The sequence below is a fragment of the Sarcophilus harrisii genome, chromosome 4 (genome assembly GCF_902635505.1).
Source record: "Sarcophilus harrisii chromosome 4, mSarHar1.11, whole genome shotgun sequence".
Classification (NCBI taxonomy): domain Eukaryota; kingdom Metazoa; phylum Chordata; class Mammalia; order Dasyuromorphia; family Dasyuridae; genus Sarcophilus; species Sarcophilus harrisii.
In genome coordinates, this window is record NC_045429.1 from 123,364,104 (window position 1) to 123,387,609 (window position 23,506).

Sequence of the window (23,506 nt, forward strand, 5' to 3'; positions counted from 1 at the left end):
AGAGAGAGAGAGAGAGAGAGAGAGAGAAAGAGATAGAGAGAGACAGAGAGATAGAGAAAGCAAGAGAGAGACGGAGAGACAGAGAGAGAGAGAGAAAGCAAGAGAGAGACGGAGAGACAGAGAGAGAGAGAGAGAGAAAGCAAGAGAGAGAAAAAGCAAGAGAGAGACAGAGTGATAAAGACAGAAAAAGAGACAGAAACAGAGACAGACAGACACACACACACACACACACACACACACACACACACACACAGAGAACAGCACAGATTTCCCATCTCGTGTCAGAAGGATAAGCACGGAGCCTTTCTCACACCCACTCCCTAGAACCACTAGAGAGATACAGGATCTGAAGTTCCGTAGATTAAGATCCACATCGACAGATCAAGCCCTGCGGCATCAGGAACCATTATTAAGCAGTGCAGCGTAACTCAGACAAGATCTCCCAACTTGGAGAAAACTTTGTGTCGCCTGCCAAAGGCTTTATTTTTTAATCAGATTGCATATTAACCAGTCAAAGGCAACCAGTGTGAGGGAAACGTCGCTCTTCCGCAGGTTGACCAGAACGTGTGGGAAAGAAAGAGGTTTATTCGGCAAACTAAAAAGAAAGCAAAAGAGGAAAGAAATTTTTTTGGCCCGGGGCAAAATGAATAGCGAGAGGAGGAGGAGCCGAAACGCTGTAGTAGCCCGTCAGAATCACGTGTCCTAAATAGCTCTGGGACGGGCTGGAGTCCGCACAGGCCGGACTGTTTACGGAAACCGCGGCCACTGGGCTCCGGCGGTGCTGCTGCTGCTGCTTCGGCCTTCGGGCTGCGCGTTCCCCTGCGCCAGGTACGGCGGGCTGCGGCGGAAGGCCAGGGCTCTGCTTTGTCTCTAGTGATGTAATTGCTTCCGAGATGGTCCATCTGGGGGCCAGGTGGACGCACAACGCCACCCGGGCACCTGAGTCTCCCTATGGCCCCTGGCGTGGGGGTCCCATGTGCCAGCTCTCTGGAAATTCTGGGGAAGACCCGGAGCTGGACATTGGCTCCTGCGGCCGCTTCTCAGTCCCTCTCTTCTCCAAAAAGCCAAAGTCGAAGGACTGTAGAACAAATTTAAAACGGCTATTCTGAGAACTCTTACTGGGCTTGTGGGAGTGGGGAGCAAGGGGGTTTGAGTTGTAATCTTACTTTTTGAACTTTTCTTTAATTTCTTGTCAAGAAAATTAAAATAACAGGAATTTTTTTTGGGGGGACAGGACATTTCTAATTTATGTATATAGTTCCGAAGTTTGGGTTTAATAGCGAGTTCGTTGTTGCTTTTAAGTGATGAAGTATGAGGAAGGGAGCACGGAGCAGTAATTTAAGGGCACTCCAGGTATTCCTGCAAATCTATAAATTTGTAATTTATAGTTTTAGGGTGCTGACAGTTTAAAGGAACAGTCACATAATGTATGTCGGGGGAGGTTAGGAAAGGGGTCTTCAATCCAGATCTTTTAAAATAATTATTATTATAGCTTTTTATTGACCCTTGCAAAAACTTCTGTTCCAAAATTTCCCCTCCTTCCCTAGATGGCAGGTAGTCCCATACATGTGAAATTTGTTAAAGTGTATGTTAAATACAATATGTGTATACATATTTATACAGTGTATCTTGCTGCACAAGAAAAATCGGTTCAAACCAGAACCTAAAGTATCCTCTTTTCCCAGGCTGTCTTTAGCACACAAATAATATTATTATTAAACAGTGTTTTTCACTATTTCAGGAAAAAAGCATAAAGTTCACTCTCTAGGAAGTTTATAGTTTCTTCCTCCCTCTCTCCCTCTTTCCCTTCCTCTCTTCCTCCCCCCTTCCATTCCTCCCTCCTTTTTTTCCTCCCTCCCTCTCGCCCTCCCTCCCTTTCTTCCTCCTTCCCTTCCTCCCTTCTTTCTCTTCCCTTCCTTTCTTTCCTCCCTCCCTTCCTTCTCTTCCCTTCCTTTCCTTCCTTCTCTTCTTTTCTTTCCCTTCCCTTCTCTCCTCCTTTCCTCCTTAGATTTCCAGGTGTGTCCCATATTTGTGATCAAAGGCTATGTGCTGGGTTTAAGCCCAGTTGCAACACAGCACTCCCAGTGCCTCAGCCTCCCTGGTCTTTGGGAATCCAGCCCTGTACCATCATACCTAACTGTTTCACCTCTTGGAACTTAAAATGAAAGGGTTTCACTAACCCTTTTCAGCTCTGTTTAGAATTCTACAAAGTAAGCCCGGAATAGAATTCCAGGTTTATCAGGAAGAAATTGCTAAATGGACATTTGAAATAGAACTCCATTAAGTTGCTTCTCCATGTTTTTTAAAATCAAAAAAGCAATATTTTATCTTTTTCTGTACTGTCACCTAGACATCCTAATCTCAGTTTTTATGTTAGTATGTTCCAAGAAGAGATTTGAAAATAATATCAGTGCCTTATATTTGTACCTTGTGTTTTTCTAAGTAAGCATCCATCATAACTTTTGACAAAGCCAGTCTTACGTGTCTTTTTTGTCTTTTTAGGATTTAATACAATGAAGCCAAAAACATCTCACGTGTTCATTCTGGGCTCCCTTTGTTTAGCTTTTTATTGTTTGTGTACTGCTGACAAATTCTACAAAAAGTAAGTTATTTGCAAAAATAAAATTTCAAATTAACTTCCCTAGATAATTTAATGATGCATGGATAGATAGAGTGCAGAATTTTGAGCCACAGGAGCTGGTTTGAAACCTTGGCTCTTTTATGGCCCACCAATGTGATCTTGGCCAAGTCACTTTCACTTTCTAGGCCTCAATACCATCATCTGAAAAATGGGGAGAAGGGTGGTTCACTGGGTAAGGGATGGGAATAGATGATATATATAAGGTCCCCTTCCAGCTCCAAATCTATGATTCTTTTCAGATACATGAGATAAGTAAGTGATAAGACAAGTTTGTGTCCTTAGCAAAAAGCACTAAAGTAACTACTATACAAACTTAAAAGATATGTATTATTGGTAGGAGCCTTTCTCATTTCTAGATTTTTTTCACTGACAACAGAAAGAGCTGCTTCATCAGATAAGTGTGTTGGAAATTCTTAACCTTGAAAATTGTTGTCTCCTCTCCTAAAACCACATTTAAAAAAACAAAACACTACGCAAATTCATATACAAATTTGTTACAAAGAAAGAATTCTAACTTTCAAAATCCAAATTTTATTTGTATAACTAAAGATTGGAACCAATGGGGCATAATTTTAATCTAAAATAAGATTTGCAAAGAAATTGGAAGATAGATTTGCTTCACAGTAGTTGTTTCACTATATATGACGGTATTTAATTTTTAAACTTCACTTTTTCTGCAAGTAGGTTATTACTTCCTAATAATTCTATATTACAAAGATTAATGTGGTCTTAATTTTCTTTTCAAGTTATTACAAAATATGGCTTCAGGTGGCTCTAGGAGAAACTTCTTTACTTTTCTTATTAATGATTAGAGTTTAGGTACTTTAGAATTTATGATGGTTTTTTTTTTCTGTCCTGCTTAACTGGACTTCCTCTTAAATATCACTAGTCAACTTCCTCATTATCACGTTCTTGTTTTGCTTCTTTGGGGGTGGGGGTAGGGGGGAGGTTCCTCTCAGATCAATTTCCTTTTTTCTTCCAAATTAATATGTGAAGATAGTAACAGCCTATATATGTGTGTTCACACACACACACACACACACACACACACACACACACACACACACGATAGCCCTCAAATCTCAATACAGTATATTTACAATAGCAGCTAGTATCACAAAAGACCTGGGCTCAAATTCAGTCTCAGAAACTTACTAGCCAAGTGACTGTAGACAAGACACTTAACCTACATCTGCCTCATTTTCCTCAACTGTAAAATGTAAGTAATAATAACATCTCAGAGTTGTTGTGTAGACCAAATGAGATAATACTTGTAAAGTGCTTTGCACAATGCCTTGGTATATAGTAGGTGCTATATAAATGATTATTTCTCTCCCCCTCCCCCCATTTAGTATACTATAAAATGCTTTCCTTCTTACATCACTATGAGATGGAATTATTATATTCATTTTCATAATGATAATAATGACTAACATGTCATTTGATATATGCTAGGCACCATGCTAAGCACTCTGCAATTATTATCTCTTTTGATCCTTACAATTGCCCTAGGTAGTAGGTACTATTATTATCCCCATTTTACAGATAAGGAAACTCATCCAGGGGTACACAGCTAGTATCTAAGGAGGAATTTGAACTCATCTTTGACTCTAGTCCCAGCTCATTATCTATTCCCAGTTTCCCAGCTCAGAGATATGAAGAGATATTTAGGATTTTAGGATTTAGGATTTTCAAACTAGTATTTGTCAGAAATGAATTTGAACTCAGCCTTCTTGACAATATAAGACCAGGGCAGAATCACTTCCCTTATATTTATTTTAAACCTCTCCACTCAACTAGTTTATTCTTGTATATAGTTGGATATCACCATCAGTTCCAACCTATAATTAATTTTCTCATAACACTTTAATTGTGAATCCTACACTTACTCATAATCTAGTTACTTAAATGGGCTATTTATGAAAAAAAATTGAGAATGAAGCCCCAGATTTAAATTAAAACTGTATATAGGACTCTACATTTCCCAATTTACCTTGAACTATCTGAGTTTGAGTTTTAATCCTTGTTTTACTGGTCACTGTTTCTCAATTCTTTGTTTTGGGGATTTTTTTTTATTTTAAAGATAGAATATTATGTTTTTCCCTGGGACACTGACTTTTACTGTGTGATGTATTGCATTCTCCACATCTGTAAAAGAGAGTTAGAAGTGTCCTTCAGGGAAACCTGGAGCATAAATAACATGTATGTGTAAGTATATGTAAACACCAAAAAAAGTTCAAGAAAAAGGTGTTGTATAAATATGAGCTATTTTTAAATGTGTTTTTCATGTTTCATTCCCAGCTTGCCTTAGTCACTTGTGATAAATAGCCTTTTTTTGTTTGTTTTGATTTTTGGATGGAAGCCATCATTAAATATCATGGCAGTTTAAAAAAATTATTGAGAAATAAAATCCTTATCTTTCTGTAGTAACAATCATGAATGGAAAAAGCTGTTTATGGTTCACCACTGGCCTACAACTGTATGCAAGGTAAGTTTTATTTTTCATCTTATTCCCTTCATTCCATCCAATCATGTAGTAAAATGTTTGAAGTGTTTGTACAACTGTTATCATGTGAATAGAATCAAGTAGTTGTTTTTTTGTTTTTTTTTTGCCTCAGTATTATACTGCTTCTTCATCACATGGAATTATTGTCTTGATGTGCAATTACTACTGCAAAGCTTTATTCTCCCTTCACGTGTCATCCCCATTCATCATAGGAAAAGAACCAAGCCATATACCCATATGATGCTTCTTCCTTCATTCTTTATTCCTTAATGCTTCTACTTTTTACATAAAGCACTCTGTGAATGAAAATGAAAAGATGACCTTCTCTCATTCTTTTCCTCACTCATCCATCCTTCATTCAATGAACACTTTTACTAAGAACTGATTATTTATGAGGGAGTATGTGAATTATTAGAGGTGATGTATAGATATAGATTAGATATGAGTCTTCGTGGAGCTTTCACTCTAGTAGGAAAATTAAGACTTGTACACCCAGTTCGAAATAGAATATGATGAATGCTATAAGAGAAGTACAAATAAAAGAGTATGAAAGTTCATAGGTGGCATAAATCATCTCAGGAATGAAGGAATTAGGAAAGTTTTCCTGGAGATAAAATTTGAACTAAGACTATGGTTTGAAACAATGTGAGGAAAAACAAAGAAATAGAAAGTTCAGTTTGACTGAATCATAGCACATATGCGAGGTCATAGTAAGATTAAGCAGATCCCTTGCTTGCCAAGTTGGAGAAACAGCATGATGTAGTAGAAAGAGCACTTCAAAGTTAGTGGAATTAAAAGATCTAAGTTCAGATTCTAATCTCTTAAGACTTACATAAATACTGTAAAACCATGCACAAAAATTACTTTTTATCAAAAGAGGTCATTGGACTAGATGATCTTTAAGATCAATTCTAGTATCAAAATCCTAGACATGAAAGCCTAACTTTATTTGGTAGGTAGTAAGGAGCCATTTTGATTGTTTGGAGCTTGCAGATTTTCAAAATAGGATCATTTGAGCCTCCCTGAGATAAACACAAAGACATTATCTCCATTTTACAGATGGGGGAACTGAAGATTAAAGAATTTAAATGGCTTTCCCATGGTTATACAGTTAGTAAGTCTTGGAGACAGAATATGAACCCAGTTTTTTCCTGACTAGGCCCAGCATTTTACCAGCTAGATGCTGCTGTCTTTTCTGAAGATTTTTGAGTAGTCCAGTGAGGTGATAAAGACACATGTTCTAAGAAAAAACACTTCTTCATGCGTTCAAATCTGGCTTCAGACACTTGCTAACTATATGCTCCTGGGTCAGTTACTTAACCGTGTTTACCTCAGTTTCCTAATTTTCAAATTGAGCTGGAGAAGGCAATGGCAAAGCACTCCAGTATCTTTTCCAAGAACACCCCAAATGGGGTAACGAAGACTTAGACATGACTGAAAATGACCAAACAACAACAAATATGTGTTGAATTTTCCCCAATAGACTGTAAGCCCTTTTATTTCAAAGATTATCCTTTGACATATTTGCACACTGTGCCTAGTACAGCATCATCCACATGGCAAAAGATTCATAAACGTTTGTAAGGTTTTTAGTTATTGAAGGTAAAGTGTTGGGGAATTTGCTATGTGCTTGGTTCTGCCAAGTCTGGCTTTATGTTCAGTATAAGGCCATATGTTCAGTGAGACATTTGTCTAATGGAATGTGGGAGTTTTGTGGGCTAAGTGTAAAGATAATTAATTGAAGTGCTAGTGAGTAATAGCTTATTTATCATGCACCTGGGTTGTGCATTAAAACTTTAGAAATATATGCATTTTAAAAACCAGTTACAAGTAAAATCCTATTGCAGGAGTATAACTTCAAGTGAAATTTTTATAACAGGGCTAATTATGTGCCTCATCTTTAGCTTATTGTTAACATTCTGCACAGAACTGTTTGTCATCAACAAATAATACATGACCTTGGGCAAATAATCTAACTTATCTGAATTATGGTTTCCCTTGCTATAAAGTAAAGCATTGAACAAAACGATTTCCACGTTCCCTTACACCTTCAAATCCTGTGGTAACAAGGGCTTTCTGTGATTTTCAGTCTCCAAGAAAGTCTTTATTTTATAGTATTTTTATTGTAGGTGGGAAGATGGAGCAGAGCTAAATTTTCTTAATAAACTTTGGTCCTGCCATCCAGTAGCAATTACCTTCAGTTTCCCTCATCCAAAATTTAATAAGGGTCACTAAAAGAGAAATTGCCAAACCACCCCTGCAACCTTTTGCATTAAAAAACGAGAACATGGAGCTCAAGCAAAAAAAGGAAGGGATCATGAGACCCCTTTTTTCCCCCTCTACTGAGATTATAGTTCTACCTTTCCCCTTGTTTCATTACAATTAGCTAGATCACTTAATCAGTTAGCAAATATTTAAGTTTGTACTGTGTTCCAGGTAAAGCTAAAAACAAAAGAGCCTATCTTCAAGGATTTTACATTCTATTAGAGGAATTAATATGTACACATAAAAGTAAATACAAACTATATATTAAATAAATACAAAATAAATAGGAGAGGATGAGCAGTAGCAATGGGGAATTGAGAAAGCCACACGTAAGAGGCAATAATACTTGATCTGAGTTAGGGATTCTAAAATAGAGAAATGGAGTGGGAATGCATTCCCAGTAAGGAATCTAGCTATCCTATGCAAAGATCAGTTTGTCAATATTATACAATGTATGAAGGGGAGTAATGTGTCATATATCTAGAAAGATAGGGTAGAGCTGGCTTGAGAAAAGATTTAAACATCAAGTATAATTTACATTTGATTCTGGAAATAAGAGGGAATCACAGGAGAGGGTAAAATGATCAGATTTATGCTTTAGGAATAAATGAATAAATAAGAAAAGCATTTATTAAATTTTTACACTGCATAAAAGTAGAAAAGCAAGATAATGCCTACTTTGAAGGAGCTTATATTCTAATAAGGGGAGGAAACGTGTAGAAGATTTCAGTTTCAAGTTATTTTGATAACTATAGAATATGACTTGAAAGAGACTAAATGCAGATAGACTAATAAAGAGGCTATTGCAATAATCCAAATGACAGTAATGAGGGTCTGAAGTAGGGTGAAAGCAGTGTGAAGTGGAAACAGAGGGATAGATGTGAGGGATGTTGGAGGGATAGAATTGACCAGAATTGGCCACCAATTGTATATGAATCCAGAGAAGTAAAAAGAATATGAGATGTTACAGAGAATAAGAAGGCAAAGATGTTCCCTAATTGGGGAACTTGTGAAACTTGGAAGGATGTGAGAAAGAAGGATGGTAGGGAAGTATCTTAGCTCACAGTAAATTGAGTCCAAAATTGCACAGGAAAGGAAAATGGGTTAGATTATGTTTGGGAAACTATGCAACACTTTTCATGACCCTAAAATTTTCCTTGAAATAAAAACTCAATCTTTTAAATAAACATAAGTGTTCTCGTAGTCTCCAAGAAGTTAAAATTACGTGTCACCCAGTAGGCAATGGGAGAAATCCATAGTGGATATAAAAAGCCTGTAGCATATTGCCAGTGACTGATTGCATAAAACACCATAAACTATATCATCAAAGACATATGTTGAACAACAAAAAAAGAAATGAGCTAGTCATTTAGCAAAAGCAGAGTGCTATCATGTTGCCTTGGTTGCTATATGATGTCAAGAGAACTAGAGGAACTCTGTGAATCAACCCCTGGTAGAGAATTTCCGGGAAGACATAAAGAAGAACCACATCCCTTATTGTAGTAAAATATATAATTTTAGACATGCCTTAGAGAACTTCCAGTTCAGCCTTTTTATCTTATAGCTAGGAAAACTTGAGGACATATATATATTTATCTTTTATCTTATGTTGGAAGAAAAGCAAAACTATAGAATGTAACTAAATGATGAAGTCATTTTTATTTTTTTTCCCTTCCCCTTAGGAAATTGAAAATGATTGCAGAGATCCTCCTGATTACTGGACAATACATGGACTATGGTAAGAATTTTAGTCACCTAACATTTAAATGTATAAATAAGCTTAGTGTGACCAATATTTTTATGTTTGTTGCTTTTGATTAGGATGAATATATTCAATTTATGAATTTATTGACCTTAGTCTTTCTGTCCCATCTGTGATTCTGTTGCTTTTGATTTGGTTGAATTTGATGAAGCAAATGCAGATGTTTCACATGTGAGTCTGGACATTAAGTCCTACCCTATGACCTATCCTTGACAAGGCATTTAAGCCCTGAATCTCTGAACTATTATCACCAGGGGTGACCAAGTACAATCTCCTACATGAAACATGAAACTCTTAACAAGTTTTAGTGTCAGGCAATACTTTTTAAGGCATCTTTTGATTTTTTTTAGATACTTAAGACATTGTACATAATCTTTCTCTGTGTAGATTATATCCATATTCTATATTCTTGAAAACATTCTACTGAACGCTTGGATCTCTAGGGTAGTCGAATACATTTTTCAGTTTTTTTTAAAAGATATCCCTTTGGGAGCCATCTCCAGTTGTCCTGCTCTGTGTCTTGCTGCTGGACCCACCCAGTTGACTCTGGAGGAAAAACTGTTGACTTTGCTTAGCCCTGCCTCACTGAAATCCAACACTTGCAAGTTATGACATCACTTTCCTGTTATTATTGATCCTCTTTGAAAACAAAGTACAGCACCAAGACATTCCTTTAAAAAAACTGAAAACAAAGATTATCGACCCTCAAAGTCATTTTTTTCTCTACATTAAAAATCTATTTACTTCAAATGATCAATGTATGACAAAGATTTTTGTTCATCACCTCCTCTGAATATGTTCTAGCCTGCAATATTTTTCTTTTTGATAATATCCTTTGATCTATTAATCAATAATACTTTTATAAACTTTAATCCCTTCTAAGTATTAACCTTTTTGACATTCTTTTTCTTTCTTAAACATTTGTGCTCCTGTTTTTTGTCTGTATGTGAGTGTGTGCGTTAATCTGAGTTTGTTGAATTTTATTTTTAAGATTTCAATATTTTATTTTTATCCAATTACATGTTAAAGCAGGTTTTATTCTCTTTTGGAGGTGGAGAGAGAATGGGGGAAGCAGTTGGGGTTAGGTGACTTGTCCAGTTACACAGCTAATAAATTCTTAAACTGGATTTGAACTCAGGTCCTTCTGATTCCAGTTCCAGTGCTCTATTCACTGTGCCACCTAATTGCCCCTTTGATCTTTTTTGTTTTGTTTTGTTTTGTTTTACAATTTTGAGGTCCAAATTTTCTCCTATACTCTCTTCTCTTCCATCATTGAGGAAGCAAGCTAATTTGATTATAACGTTGTATTATAGCATGTATTCATGCAAAACATGTAGTCTTGTGAAAGAAAACACTGACCCAGAAATCCTAAAAAAAGTTAAAATAAAGAAAACAATAATAAGAAAAATAAAGTTAAAAAAAATCAGTATGCTTCAGTTTGTTTTTGCATTCCATCAGTTCTTTCTCTGAAATTGAGAGCTTTTTTCATTATAGGCCTTTCAGAATTGTCCTAGATCTTTGTATTGCCAAGAATAGCCAAACAATTCACAGTTGATCATTGTACAATATTGCTGTTATTATGTACATGTTCTCCTGGTTCTATTTACTTCACTTTGTATCAGCTCATGTAAGTCTTTCCAGGTTTTACTGAAAGCATCCCATGCTCACCATTTGTTATAGCAAATAGTATTCCATCAAAATCATATGCCACAAATTCAGTCATTCTCCATTTTTATAGGCGGGTTCTTTTTAGATACATCTACCTGTTCAATGGTACCTTGGTACCATTTATCATTTTAGTAGTGGAATTTCATTCTTGAAATCTTGTTCCCTCTTGAACCATGTTTCCTCTTGGTATTCCTGAGGAATATCTTGTGATTGTAAGGTGCTTTGTACCCATAATCTCACATGATCTTTATTAAAAACCCCTTTGAAGGAGTCAGTGTTAGTGTTATCACCCTCATTTTATAGAAGTTACTAGAGATTAAGCCTGGTATGTTGAAGAAGTGGTACTTGAAACCAAGTCATCAGAGCTCAAATTCAGTGCATTTTCTATTATATTACCTCCCTTTGTCTGCTCAGGTCATGAGTTTATGGTTATTTTCTTTTATGGATTTGTTGAAACTTGTTTTTCTTTATTCTAGGGTGAAAGGAAAGCTTCACTTTCCTCTGTTTTTCATAAACAATAAGATGACAGTGAATTTTTTTCAAGTTACCCTTTCACTTCCCCTTCATCAATTATGTGATTTATTCACAATTATTTCTGAAGGATCAGATCCTTTTTTTGTTTCCCCTGCTTTCTGAGAAGTGAAAGTGTAACCATGCTAAGTAAAGCATTTATCAAATATTATGTTTTTGATGAAATAAGAATTCTACCCAGATGTCCAAATTATCATCTTTAATTTCTACTGTATTTTGACTCAGTTTTGTAGTCTGCATCAGACATCACCCATTTTCTCCATCTGTTAGAGTGATTTCTTGTGTACTCCTACAGATATAGGGCTATATCTTCTTTATTTTTCTGTTTTCAGCTCCATCCTTTTAATATAATGTTTCTTTTTGAATACCATCTGCCATTGTCCTGTTGAAATGTGAACTATATCCCTTTGATTTGATAATAGGATTTCTCTCCTTGCCTTAATGTGCCAAGTTCATATTATTTATTACTCATACCATTACATGCTGCTACCTGTACAGCCCAGTCATTTAGCTGAAAGGAACTTTCGTAAGATCATGGAATCTGGAGTTTGAGGGTTTTTTGTATCATGGACTGTATTTTATATCATGGCAGATTGAAGAAGCAAAGAATCCCTTCTCAGAATGTATTAAATGCAGAAAATAATATACCTATGCTAACAAAGGAAACCAACATAATTAATATTATATTAATAACATAAAGATGTTATTGTTCTCCCCTAAATTCAAAGAACCCTGTATCAATTCATATACTCCTTAGGAGTCCATATCCCCCCACATTAAGAAGCCCTAATCTAATTAATAAGGTATTTTGTTATAGGAAAAACTTGTGAGACTTGGGAAAATTGAATTCTGATTCTGGCTGGATTTGTGACTTTAGACAAGTCATTTAACTAATCTGGGCTTCAATTTCCCCTTCTATTACATTTAAATTCTTTTTTGTGTTTATTTCATTTAAAGGATTTTTAAAAAAATTTCTTTTTTAAAATAATATTTTATTTTCCCCCAATTACATGTAAAGAAAATTTTTAACAATAAAAACAATCTTGAGTTGCAAATTTCCCCCTTCTTCCTCATCCCCTTTATGAAACAATAAGCAATATACATGTGCCGTCATGCAAAATATTTCCATATTAGTCATGTTGTGAAAGAAGATATAGACTCAAAGGAAAAAAAGCACAAACCAAAAAGTAAAAAACCAAAAGTTTCTATCTGTATTCAAATTCTATCAGTTCTTTCTCTGAAGGTGAATAGCATTTTACATCATGAGTCCCTTGGAATTGTCTTGGACCCTTGTATTGCTGAGAATAACTAAATTATTCACAGTCGATCATCTTATAAAATTATTACTCAGTACAGTGTTCTCCCATTTGTTCACTTCACTTTGCATCAATTCATGCAAGTCTTTTCAAGTTTTTCTGAAATCATTTTTGCTTGTCATTTCTTTTAGCACAATAATATTCCATTAAAATCATGTGCCACAACTTGTTCCGTCATTTCCCAGTTATTGGGTGTCCCCTTACTATATAGTTCTTGGCCACCACAAATTGAGCTTCTATAAATATTTTTCACAAAAATGTCCTTTTCCCCCCTTTCCCTCCCTCTTTCCCTCTCTCCCTTCTCTCTCTCTCTCTCTCTCTCTCTCTCTCTCTTTCCCTTCTCTGTCTCTTTCTCCCTCCCTGCCTGCCTCCCTTCCTTCCTCCTCCTCCATCTCCTCCTCTTTCTTCTTCTTCTTCTCTTTCTCTTTTTAAATCTCTTTGTGGTATAGACCAGTAGTGGTATTGCTAGATCAAAGGATATGCACAGCATAACTTCTAATTTTCCAAATGTAGTACTCTATGATTATGACTCTACAAATAATTATAGTTTTAATTGTAGAGCTGCCATGAAACGTACATATTATTAGAATTTTACCTACTACTTGGGCAAAAGTAGTACCTAGCCTGATGAATAAGCAAGTGATAAAGGGTTCTATTTTTGTGTTTAGTGATTTTCAATCTTGCCTGACTCTTTATGACCCTATTTGGGATTTTCTTGCCAAAACCAAGTAATGTGATTTTCCATTTCCTTCTCTATCTCATTTTATAGATGAGGAATAGATGAGGCAATCAGAGTTAAGTGACTTGTTCAGGGTCACACATATAGTGTCTTAACAGATTTGAATTCACGAAGATGTCTTCTAATTCTAGTCCATGCACTTTGTCCATTGTGCTACCTAGTTGCTCCCAAAAGGTCACAAAGAAGTATTAGTAATGATGATGATGATGATAATAACAAGTAAGGAGGCAGTGTGACCTAGTGAATAAAATATTGGCTTTAGGTTCAGGGACACCTGGGCTTCAATGTGCCTCTGATACGTACTAGATGTGTGACTGTGGGTAAGTTATTTAACTTTTCTGAACTCCAGTTAATTGCAGAGCAGTTGCTGATAGACATTGGTTTTATGTAGGAAATAATTTACTAGATTTCTATACCGATGGAAGCATAAATTTGGTTAAAATTAATTACAATTCCAGCTTTCTATATTTATGTAGCACTTGAAGTTTGGCAAAGCATTTTATGTGCATCATTTCAGTTTTGTGAGAATCCTGCAATATCAAAACTTTTGTTGACAATAGATAATTATAATCTTTTTTCTTTATTATCTCAAAACAGTTTTTGAACAAGCCGACCTTTTGTAGCTTATGCAGGACTTTTTGAAATGCTGTAACCCATGAAAAAATGTCAGTAATAAACTAAGTAAATAATTAGAGAAGGAATGGACATTGATATAATCAGGAACTGTCAAAGAACTGGAAGATTTTAAGGAGTTGAATGTTGCAGAAAAAGGATAAAAGGATTCTTTGTATAACCAGGCAGTGAATGAAGGAGGACATAATGTAATTAGCTGGCTCATTTTACTAGAAGAACCTTTTTTTTTTTTTTTTTTTTATTCCATTTGCAGGATAAAACTCTTTATTTTTCAATAAAGCTTTAGCAATTTTAAAAAGAAACTCCAATTATGATTGTATTAGTGGTTCTTTTGCTAAATTGAATTTAAGTGTTTGGTATTAGATTGTGGATATGTGAGTCATTAATGATTCCAAAATAATGCTATTTGATTATTGTTCTTTGGAAACCTTAGTGGAAAGAGCACTCTTCACATGAGACTACCTGATAAAAGAAAAGTTGAAAGTTACAAAGGAAAAAGTATTAGCTATAAGTCCTGAAGAAAGTCACCCCAAGATTCATTTCTATATTTTATTTTTTCTTTCCTTAGGCCTGATAAAGCTGGAGAGTGTAACCGATCATGGCACTTTAATTTAGATGAGATCAAGGTATTGCTTTTTAATTTATCTAATGAAAATCAGTACTAAATTGTGGTCCGACCAGAACAGTCTTGTCTCTCTGATTAGCAGTGTTCCTTGAATTAAATTTTATGACTTTTAATCAAATTAACCAAAAATTTATTTATTTTGTGGGTTTTCTTATAAAAACCAACTCTTAATTTTATTTATTAGTTATATTAGTAATATTTTTCTTTATTTTCAATTTGATTAATCTCTTTTGATTTTTCAGAATTTCTATTATGGTATTTAATAGGGGTTTTAAAAATTTGTTCTTTTTCTATCTTTTTTAGTTGCATGCCCAATTCATTGATCTCCTCTTTCTCTATTTTATTCATATAAGCTTTAATAGATATAAATTTTCCCTCAAGAATCACTTTGACTGCATCCCATAAGTTTTGATATATTGTCTCATTATTGTCATTTTCTTGGATGAAATTATTGATTAATTCTATGATTTGTTGTTTGACCCATTCATTCTTAGGATTAGATTATTTAATTTCCAATAAACTTTTAGAATATCTTGTCCTGGCTCTTTATTGCATGTAGTTTTTATTGCATTGTGATCTGAAAATGATCTATTTACTATTTCTGCCTTTGTGAGGTTTCTATACCCTAATACATGGTCAATTTTTGGTAGATGCCATGTACCACTGAGAAAAGGTATATTCCTTTCTATCTCCATTGAATTTTCTCCCGAGGTCTATTGTATCCAATTTTTCTAAGATTCTTAACTTCTTTCTTGTTTATTTTGTGATTAGATTTATCTAATTCTGAGAGGGGGAGATTGAGGTTCCCCAGTAACATAGCTTTGCTGTCTTTTTTTTTTCCTGTAACTGATTTCTCTAAGAATTTGGATGCTGTACCACTTGGTGTATATATATTTAATAGTGATTTTACTTTATTGTCTATGTTACCTTTTAACAAGATGTAGCTTCCTTTTATCTTTTAATTAGATCTATTATTTCTTTTTTTTGGTCTGAGAAGAATTGCTACCTTGTTTTTTTGGTTTGTTTGTTTCAATAGAAGCATAATATATTCTGCTTCAGCCTTTTATCCTTACTTTGTGTGTGTCTGTTTCAAATGTGTTTCTTGAAAACAACATAGCTGAGTTTTAACTGTCATGAATGTACTCAACCAGTATTGAAATCTAAGGATTTGGTGGAATGCTTTTATTGATTAATTCTAAAGTAAATATGTAGGGGAGGAAAACAAATCCATCACTATTGCTGTTTCTTTGGATATGCCTTTCTCTCATCTTCAGGTATGTCTTTATTTCTCTCTGCCAGTTTATGTTCTTCATTTTCTTCAAAAGAAATTCACCTTTGTTAGAAAGCCTTCCTTAGCTAGTTCTGTGAACTATAGTCATCACTTAACCTTTCTGGGCTTCAGTTTCTTCATCTGTCAAATGAGCATAATGGCCTAATGCCCTTCTAGCTTTTTCTTTTCTTGAGTTTCTTTACTGTTTAAATGGGTTGATTAAGAGCATTGAATTTGTCTGTATCATTATTTATTTATTGATTGCTTCTTGTTAATGTATTTTATTTCTGTGACTAGCTTGTATACCCTTTCAAGTCAGGATTTTCTATTTTTTTTTTCAGCACACCCATATTCATCTTTCATTCCTGCCATTGATCCTCAGGGAGTATGATTCTCTGAGGAGGTGACCCTAATGCAGTCATTCTTAATTACTTCCCAAACTCTTTAGTGGGGGGAAATCCCATAAACATATCAACATTATTCTTCTTTACCACCTAAAGATAGTTAACATTCATGGTAATAATGTTCCTACTTTTGATGAGAAATGAGAAATATCAGAAGTAATTCTTAATTCCTTCTATAAAAAAAAAAAAAATTCAAAGGGTAAAGGGGATTTTTATTAGGATGGCAGGAATGCAAGACGAACGTCATGATCTCTACCACTGTTGCTTAAGTGTATCCTTAAAACTTATTGAAGAATCAAAGTAACTTGTATGGCCCTAGGTTTCCCTTGGGGCTAACAGGAGGTGAAAAAGAAACAGTGTCCCTGTGTTTATCTTCATTCTCTATGGAGACTCAGAGACTTCAGTCTCTATGGAGACTCAGAGAGAATTGTAGACCATGTTGAGGGAGAGTCCGCATAGCATACAAGTTGCAGTGGGGAAGATGTGAAAAAAAGTCACCTGTCCTAGAACTGGGGTTCTTTCTGTGAGGGAATAAGCAAACAAGATCTGGATGGCTGATTTTTTTCTCTATCAGTCTGTTGTGGTATAGGCTTGACAGGTAAACTGAAAATGTGCTGATGATCTCTGAAAATCGTTGACTTGGCTTGGCTAAACTCACACTGAAACAGTGAATGCTTTTAAGTTTGGGGGTTGTTTTCTCTCTCCATAATGCTAGCATTGATTTCTTTCTCTCAATTGAACTGTTTTGACATTGAGCCAAAACCTTAGAGCAGTATATCTTAAAATCTACTCCAATCAATCTGTAGATGCATAAACATTTATTGGGCATCTGTTATTTGCACTATGTCAGGAGCCGGGACCACAAAGACAGTCTCTGCCCTGAAGAAGTTGCATGTATGAGATGATGTCTCTCTCAAGAATGTCTCTCTCTCTCAAGAATGATGAAGTAGAAAGAGCCCCGGCTGTCCACTTCAAAGGACTGAGTTCAGATTTCCCTTGTGTTTACTACTTATATGCCTTTGAGCAAGTCACTTGCAACTTCCCAGCCTCAATTTCCTCATTTATAAAAAGAAGAGGTTGAACCGAATGACTTCTTTCTATCTCAAAATTTATGCTCCCGTAGACCCGTGTTTAAGTGGATTGTGTGTTATAGAAAAAATGGTGGGCTTTTAATCATGTGTAGCCAGACTTTGACCTCCATTATTACTATGAAGTTTGGGATGTGAAAAAGGACAACTTTTCTATTCTCACATACTTGCCCAAACCTTAATACTCTTTTCTTGGTACAAAATCTTAAAGTTGCTCTTCTGAACTTTTGTTTTTTATTTGATGCCCAGGGTTTGATCATCAGTAATTCTTAAAGCTGTGGCTACTGGTTGTGGTTATTAATAGTACTAAATTAGGAAGTCACATTTTGAAACCCAGTTTTTAGTTACTTTTTAAATTTAGCATTTAGAGAACTTTTCCTAGATTCTAAGTGGGAGGAATAATCACAAAACCTTTTGTATCCCTTAATGGATAATGCTTAGATATATTAAGCTTCCCAAAACCAAATTTTCCTTCTTGGTTTTGTATCACTAAAATATGCATGGATTTTTCTCTTCTTTAATTGAACAGGATCTTTTGCCTGACATGAAGCATTTCTGGCCTGATGTAATCCATCCATCTCCTAATCGTAGCCAATTTTGGTGAGTTCAAGTACTTTTAGAATTGTGTTTGACTCTTAGAAAACAAATTAGGACTAATGAGGTGTTAAATTTGTGGGAAGCACAGCTTTTTGAGTGACTTTGTCCTAAAAAAACCCAGAGAAATGAAATTTCCTTTTTATCATGTTTTTTCTTGACTTTCTGATATTGAATATAAATATGGATATAAGAATGTGGTTTATGTATATACATATATGTACATAATACATAGGCATATATTACATATGTATTTTGTACATGTATATTAAATATATATATGTATGTTTGTAATATAGTGGTTTATATGATCCAGACCTGTCATTGCATCTGTACAGGTAGCTAAGATGAAAATCCTCCTCCCAGTGTAAATTGGCACCTCATTTTAATCAATCAAACAAAGCTAGCATTTATTAAGTATCTTCTGTGTGCTAAGAATACAAAGCATCAATGTGACAGCCCCTGCCCTCAAGTAATTTGCATCTTATAGAATCTGTAAACAGAAAAATGTGTCCAAAATATAGGCATTATAAGCAGGAGACAATTTTGGTGGTTAAATATTAGGAGCTGGAGTAATTAATTAGGAAGTTCTCTCAGCTAGAGTCCTATTTCAGATAGGAGATAAACTGAGAAATAGAAGTGAATGTTGTAATTTAAGATAATTTCAAGAGACGGTTTCTGGGTAATTTAATCATCTTAGCCATCTCTCTTAGACCAAAGATCATATCTTTTAGTATGGCAACAGCATTGGAGCTGATATGTTCTTATGGAAGAAGAGTGGCAATCAGTTCTGGCTGACACAGTGACTAGTGAACTTGTAAAAATAAATAAGGGGCTGAGAGTGACATCTTATCACACTTGAGAGGTAGGGTATAGAGATAGAGAAACTATCTCTTTACTTATACTCTCATCTCTGGGCTATCTAGATAAAAAATTTATTAAATGGAATTTATCTGAGACTAGAGATTCCTTGTAGTGTTTGGTTGGGTAAAGTATAATTTGACTTTCAGTAACTGAGGTCTTGAAAATAGAAAAGAAAGGGTCAACTCTGAATCTCCTTGAATCATTAGTTGTTAAGAATCATTTCTCTCATGAGAAGTGAGACAGTCTGTGAGCAAAGGTCCAGAATTGGGAATGAAATATGTTTGAGGAAGAACAAGAAGTTTAGTTGATCTGGACCTAAGAGGGCATCAAGGGACTTGTGTAGAATAGGTCAAAAAGAAATATTGGAAATAAGTGGTGAAAAGTTTTTAATGACAGAGGAGTTTATATTTGATCCCATATGTATTATGGAAACTCTGAAGTTTATGATAGAGTGACATGTTTTCTATGCTTTAAGAATATTTCTTTGGTAGCTAAATGAAGGATTGATTGAAGAGGACAAAGACATGGGGATAGGAAAGGGAGGTCCTATCACCTATCACCTTGACTATGGCCATAATAATTAGGAGTTAACTTTGTAGTCAGATGATAGATGATAGAGGAGACAAAGGGATGAATGCAAGGAAGGTTGTGGTGTTTTGATAATTGATAATACCTGAAAAATTGATTTTGATATATGGGGTAATTGACAATTAGAGAGTAGCCTGAGGTTCTCAGTGATTAAGAGACTGACTCATTCTTGATCAGTGAGTGCCTATGGTGGGACTTGAAACTGAGTTTTCTTGACTCTGGAGAAGCCTGGCTTCTATCCACTGCACCATGCTGTCTCTAATTATTGGATGCTAGTGTCATTCATTAATTACATTATTTTTACTTCTTTCACTTTAATTTTAGTTTGTAAAGTCATGATTAATAGTGCAGAATATTTAAATGTCAACTAAAATTTGGCTTCCTATTGGATAGGATAAAGCTTATTCTGAAAAAGGATATTGCTTTTTTGAACAATTCTTGTGGAAAAGATAAAAATGTGTTCATGAAAAACACATGTTCTCATATTTGAATGTGGGGAAAAAGGTGGCTGAGTGTAATATATAAAATGAAAAAATAGCCTATTTCAATTAATCCCCCTAATGTTTAGAAAAAAGTGAGTTTTGCTGAAAGTGAGAAAGTTAAATGACAGTTTTGTTTTGGAGTTAGAAATGACTGGGTTTAAAACTTGATTCTTCTAATTGCTACTTGTGTGATTTTAAACAGATTATATCACTTCTCTGGACCTTAGTTTTCTTATAGGCAAAGTGAAGGTGGTTGAACTACCTTGCCTCTAAGTTCTACATCTTTGTTCTATGCCTATAATATTAATTAGTTTCAATATAATTTTAAAAATAGTTGCTTTAATAAAATTATGCCAAATCTTTAATATCCATTAGATCTTAAACTTAATATTCCCTTTGTTAAATTAGATTAGCCAAAGGCAAGATGCCTTTTCCTAATGGTTCTGTTTTTCCTTTTCTTCCTTTCTTTTCTTTTTGCTGAGTTAATTGAGATTAAGTGACTTCCCCAGGGTCACATCACTAGGAAGAAGTGTTAAGTGTATGAGGTCAGATTTGAACTCGGGTCCTCCTGACTTCAGGGCAGGTACTCTATCCGCTGCACCACCCATAGGTACTGTTTTTCATAATGCAGACAACAACAAAATCAGGTGGTGATGGTTGTTCTTTTTTCAGAGATGAGTTTAACCTGAAAGTATTTTTTTGGAGAGTTGTCAAGAAAAGCTTTGAGTTAGAAAGAAGTGATGTGGAAATCACTTTTACTTAAGTGGTGGTGTAGATGTCAAGTAGAAAATTTCCTTCATATATATGTATATATTCTCCTGAAATGGCTTTACAGTGAAAGAACCATGATTGTAGTTTAAAATTTTCCTTTATATAGGAAGAATTTTGAAAAGAAAATCAGGTTTAATAACAGTTTAGAAATAGCTAATTCAGACATAAAACAGGCTAATTCTTTTGTTTAGTAAAGCTCTGTCTTAGAATAGGTAATGACAAGATATTGAAACGGGTTGGCACCAAGAAAAAACATTTCATATTATATTTCATACTGTTCTAAAGAATAGAGAAACTATGGTAACCAGTTCACTGTTAAAAATATGAATTCTATGTTGATTATACTGTTTCAGTTCAGAGAATAATATGTTTATTGATAATAAATTTGCAATCAACTAATTAATAAACATATATGAAATGACTATTGTATACCAATTACCATCATAGTTGGTATGCTTTCTTATGTTTAATGAAAAATATATAATGAATCAGAGTAAAGATTTTTAAAAGTTCAAAATGGCTTGTAATCTAGGATTCAGTAGTAAGTTCTAGTATTCATATATATATATATTTTCTATGAGTGAAAAAGTAAAACTGAAAATTAGTAATTCTGTCCCCCAAAACTTTACTATTAAGATTTTTTTGTGTTAAATAAAAAGGGGCATAATTTTGTGAAAGCTACCCTACATAAATTTTATTCTACTATGAAATATTTTCATTGAGAAAGAAAGCTTTCTTTTGTCTAAATCATGTGTTTATTTTTTAAGGTTCTTTACAAATGTATTAAAAAGTGGCAGTTCTTCAGCACAGGGATAGTTAATGAGCACAGGATAAAGACAGCTTCTGTTTGGAAAGATTTTGATTTATTTATTTTTTTAATTTTCTATGTCAACTGACAATGTTTATAAAATAAAAATAAAAGTATGTAAAATAAAAGCCTCTTGAAATAGCAATTTCGTTTTTGTCACAAATATGTGACACAAATAAACAAAGTCACAAATCTAAACTACCTCCACTCCTTCAGAAGTTTTGTGTATTTAGGATAGAGCCTCATAGTTGTCATTTAGTAAAATCTCTTTGAATTGATGAAGTTATGGACAACCCACTTATTTTATAATTACATTATTCAAATTTCCCCTGTTCCTCTCTCTCTCTTTTCTTTCTTTTATTTTAATTTTTTGCTGAGGCAATTGGGGTTAAGTGACTTGCCCAGGATCACACAAACAGGAAGCGTTAAGTGTCTCAGGTCAGATTTGAATTCAGGTCCTCTTGACTGAAGGGCCAGTGCTAGCTATCACCTAGCTGCCTCCTTTCTCTTCCTCTTAATCTCTTAGAGACCCACTTCAAATTATAGACTTAAAAAAAAAGAAGAATAAAGAAAAGAAAATAATTCAGCAAAGTTGATAAGTGTAATATGCTTGCTCTACACCCTTGCACCCCCCTTCTCTCATACCTCTGAAAAAAGATTGGGCAGGATGGGGGTGGGAGTAAGTAGATGTCTTCTAATATTTTTTCTTTGGAGCCAAATCTGTTCTTTTTATTTTGTAACATTCTTTTTAATTATTTTGACTTTGTTATTTAATGTACTTTGAACAAGAGGTAGCTGCCTTTCTCACTAAAACCAAATGAAATTAAATAGGAAAATATTTCACAGTAGAATAAAAAATTTGCAGGGATGTTTTCACATAATTGTGCCCTTTGCCTAGCAACACTAAGAAATCCAAATAGTATGTTTTTGGGGGACAGAAATTGTAATTTCCAGGGAGATTTTTAGATTTACTTCTTAAAATACAAGAAAAAAAAAAAAAAGAAAATGCAAGTTTCTATTAAATCCTAGAAAATTAAAAATCCAAGTTTTTGTTCTTTATATTGTTGTAGTAAGTAGGTATATTGCTTTCTTGGTTCTTACTTCCCTTGAAGTTCCTGTCAGTCTTTTCTTGTTTCTCTGTATTCATCATATCTCTCATTTCTTAAAAATTAATATCCAATTATATTTACATGCTACAGATTCTTCAGATAATGCTATGTATTTGCCATTTATCAAGCCTGACAAATTAATTGTATAATTTTAAATGATTTCATATAGATGTGTACTCTCACAATGACAATGGCATTTATTAATCACTGTTAGGTTTGCAAAGAGTTTTATATTTTCTCATTTGATAATTATGTACATATTTTATATAAAAGTTTTCCCCATACCAGATTCCTACAGTTTCTGCAGTTAATAGATGTTAGTCCTCTTCCATAAACCCATTCTACTTGCTGCTGGAACCATACCACTAATGTAGACTGTCAACTTGTAAATATCTGAGGCTAGCTTTGAACTTGAATCTTCCTAAATCCAGGAGAAGCCTTCCATCCAAGTCACCATTTAGCTAATAGTAAGTCACTACTTTAAGGTTAGAAAGGAAATAGTAAGAGAACATTTTGTTGCTTTTAATGAATTCAGATAACCTGGCCCAGATGAATTATATGCTTGGAAATCTGTAAATTTTGTTTGCTTGAATTTTATATTCATTTTCATTCTAAATTCTCTCCCTCTCTTCATTCCCTCCCCCAACCTTTGAGAAGGCAAAAAGTATCATACTATTTATGCACACATACACACAACCAGGAGAAAAATAAGGGGAAGGAAAAATATAAAAATATGCTTTGTTCTGCACTTAAGAGATCATCATTTATTTCTCTGGAAGTGGATAGCATTTTTCATCGTAAGTCCTTTGGAATTGTCCTGGATCATTGCATCAGTTACAGTT

General features: G+C 34.4%; 1 protein-coding gene across 1 annotated transcript in view; it reads left to right on the top strand.

Moving 5' to 3' along the window:
- Nucleotides 1–417: 417 nt before the first annotated feature.
- Nucleotides 418–23,506, top strand: part of RNASET2 (ribonuclease T2) — a 55,771-nt gene continuing 32,682 nt past the window's right edge. The window contains exons 1-6 of the mRNA XM_031937505.1: nt 418–828; nt 2,503–2,602; nt 5,069–5,129; nt 9,095–9,150; nt 14,630–14,687; nt 17,978–18,048. Coding sequence (XP_031793365.1) covers nt 2,514–2,602; nt 5,069–5,129; nt 9,095–9,150; nt 14,630–14,687; nt 17,978–18,048 — 335 coding nt within the window. The 5' untranslated portion in view covers nt 418–828; nt 2,503–2,513. The remainder of the gene's footprint in view (nt 829–2,502; nt 2,603–5,068; nt 5,130–9,094; nt 9,151–14,629; nt 14,688–17,977; nt 18,049–23,506) is intronic.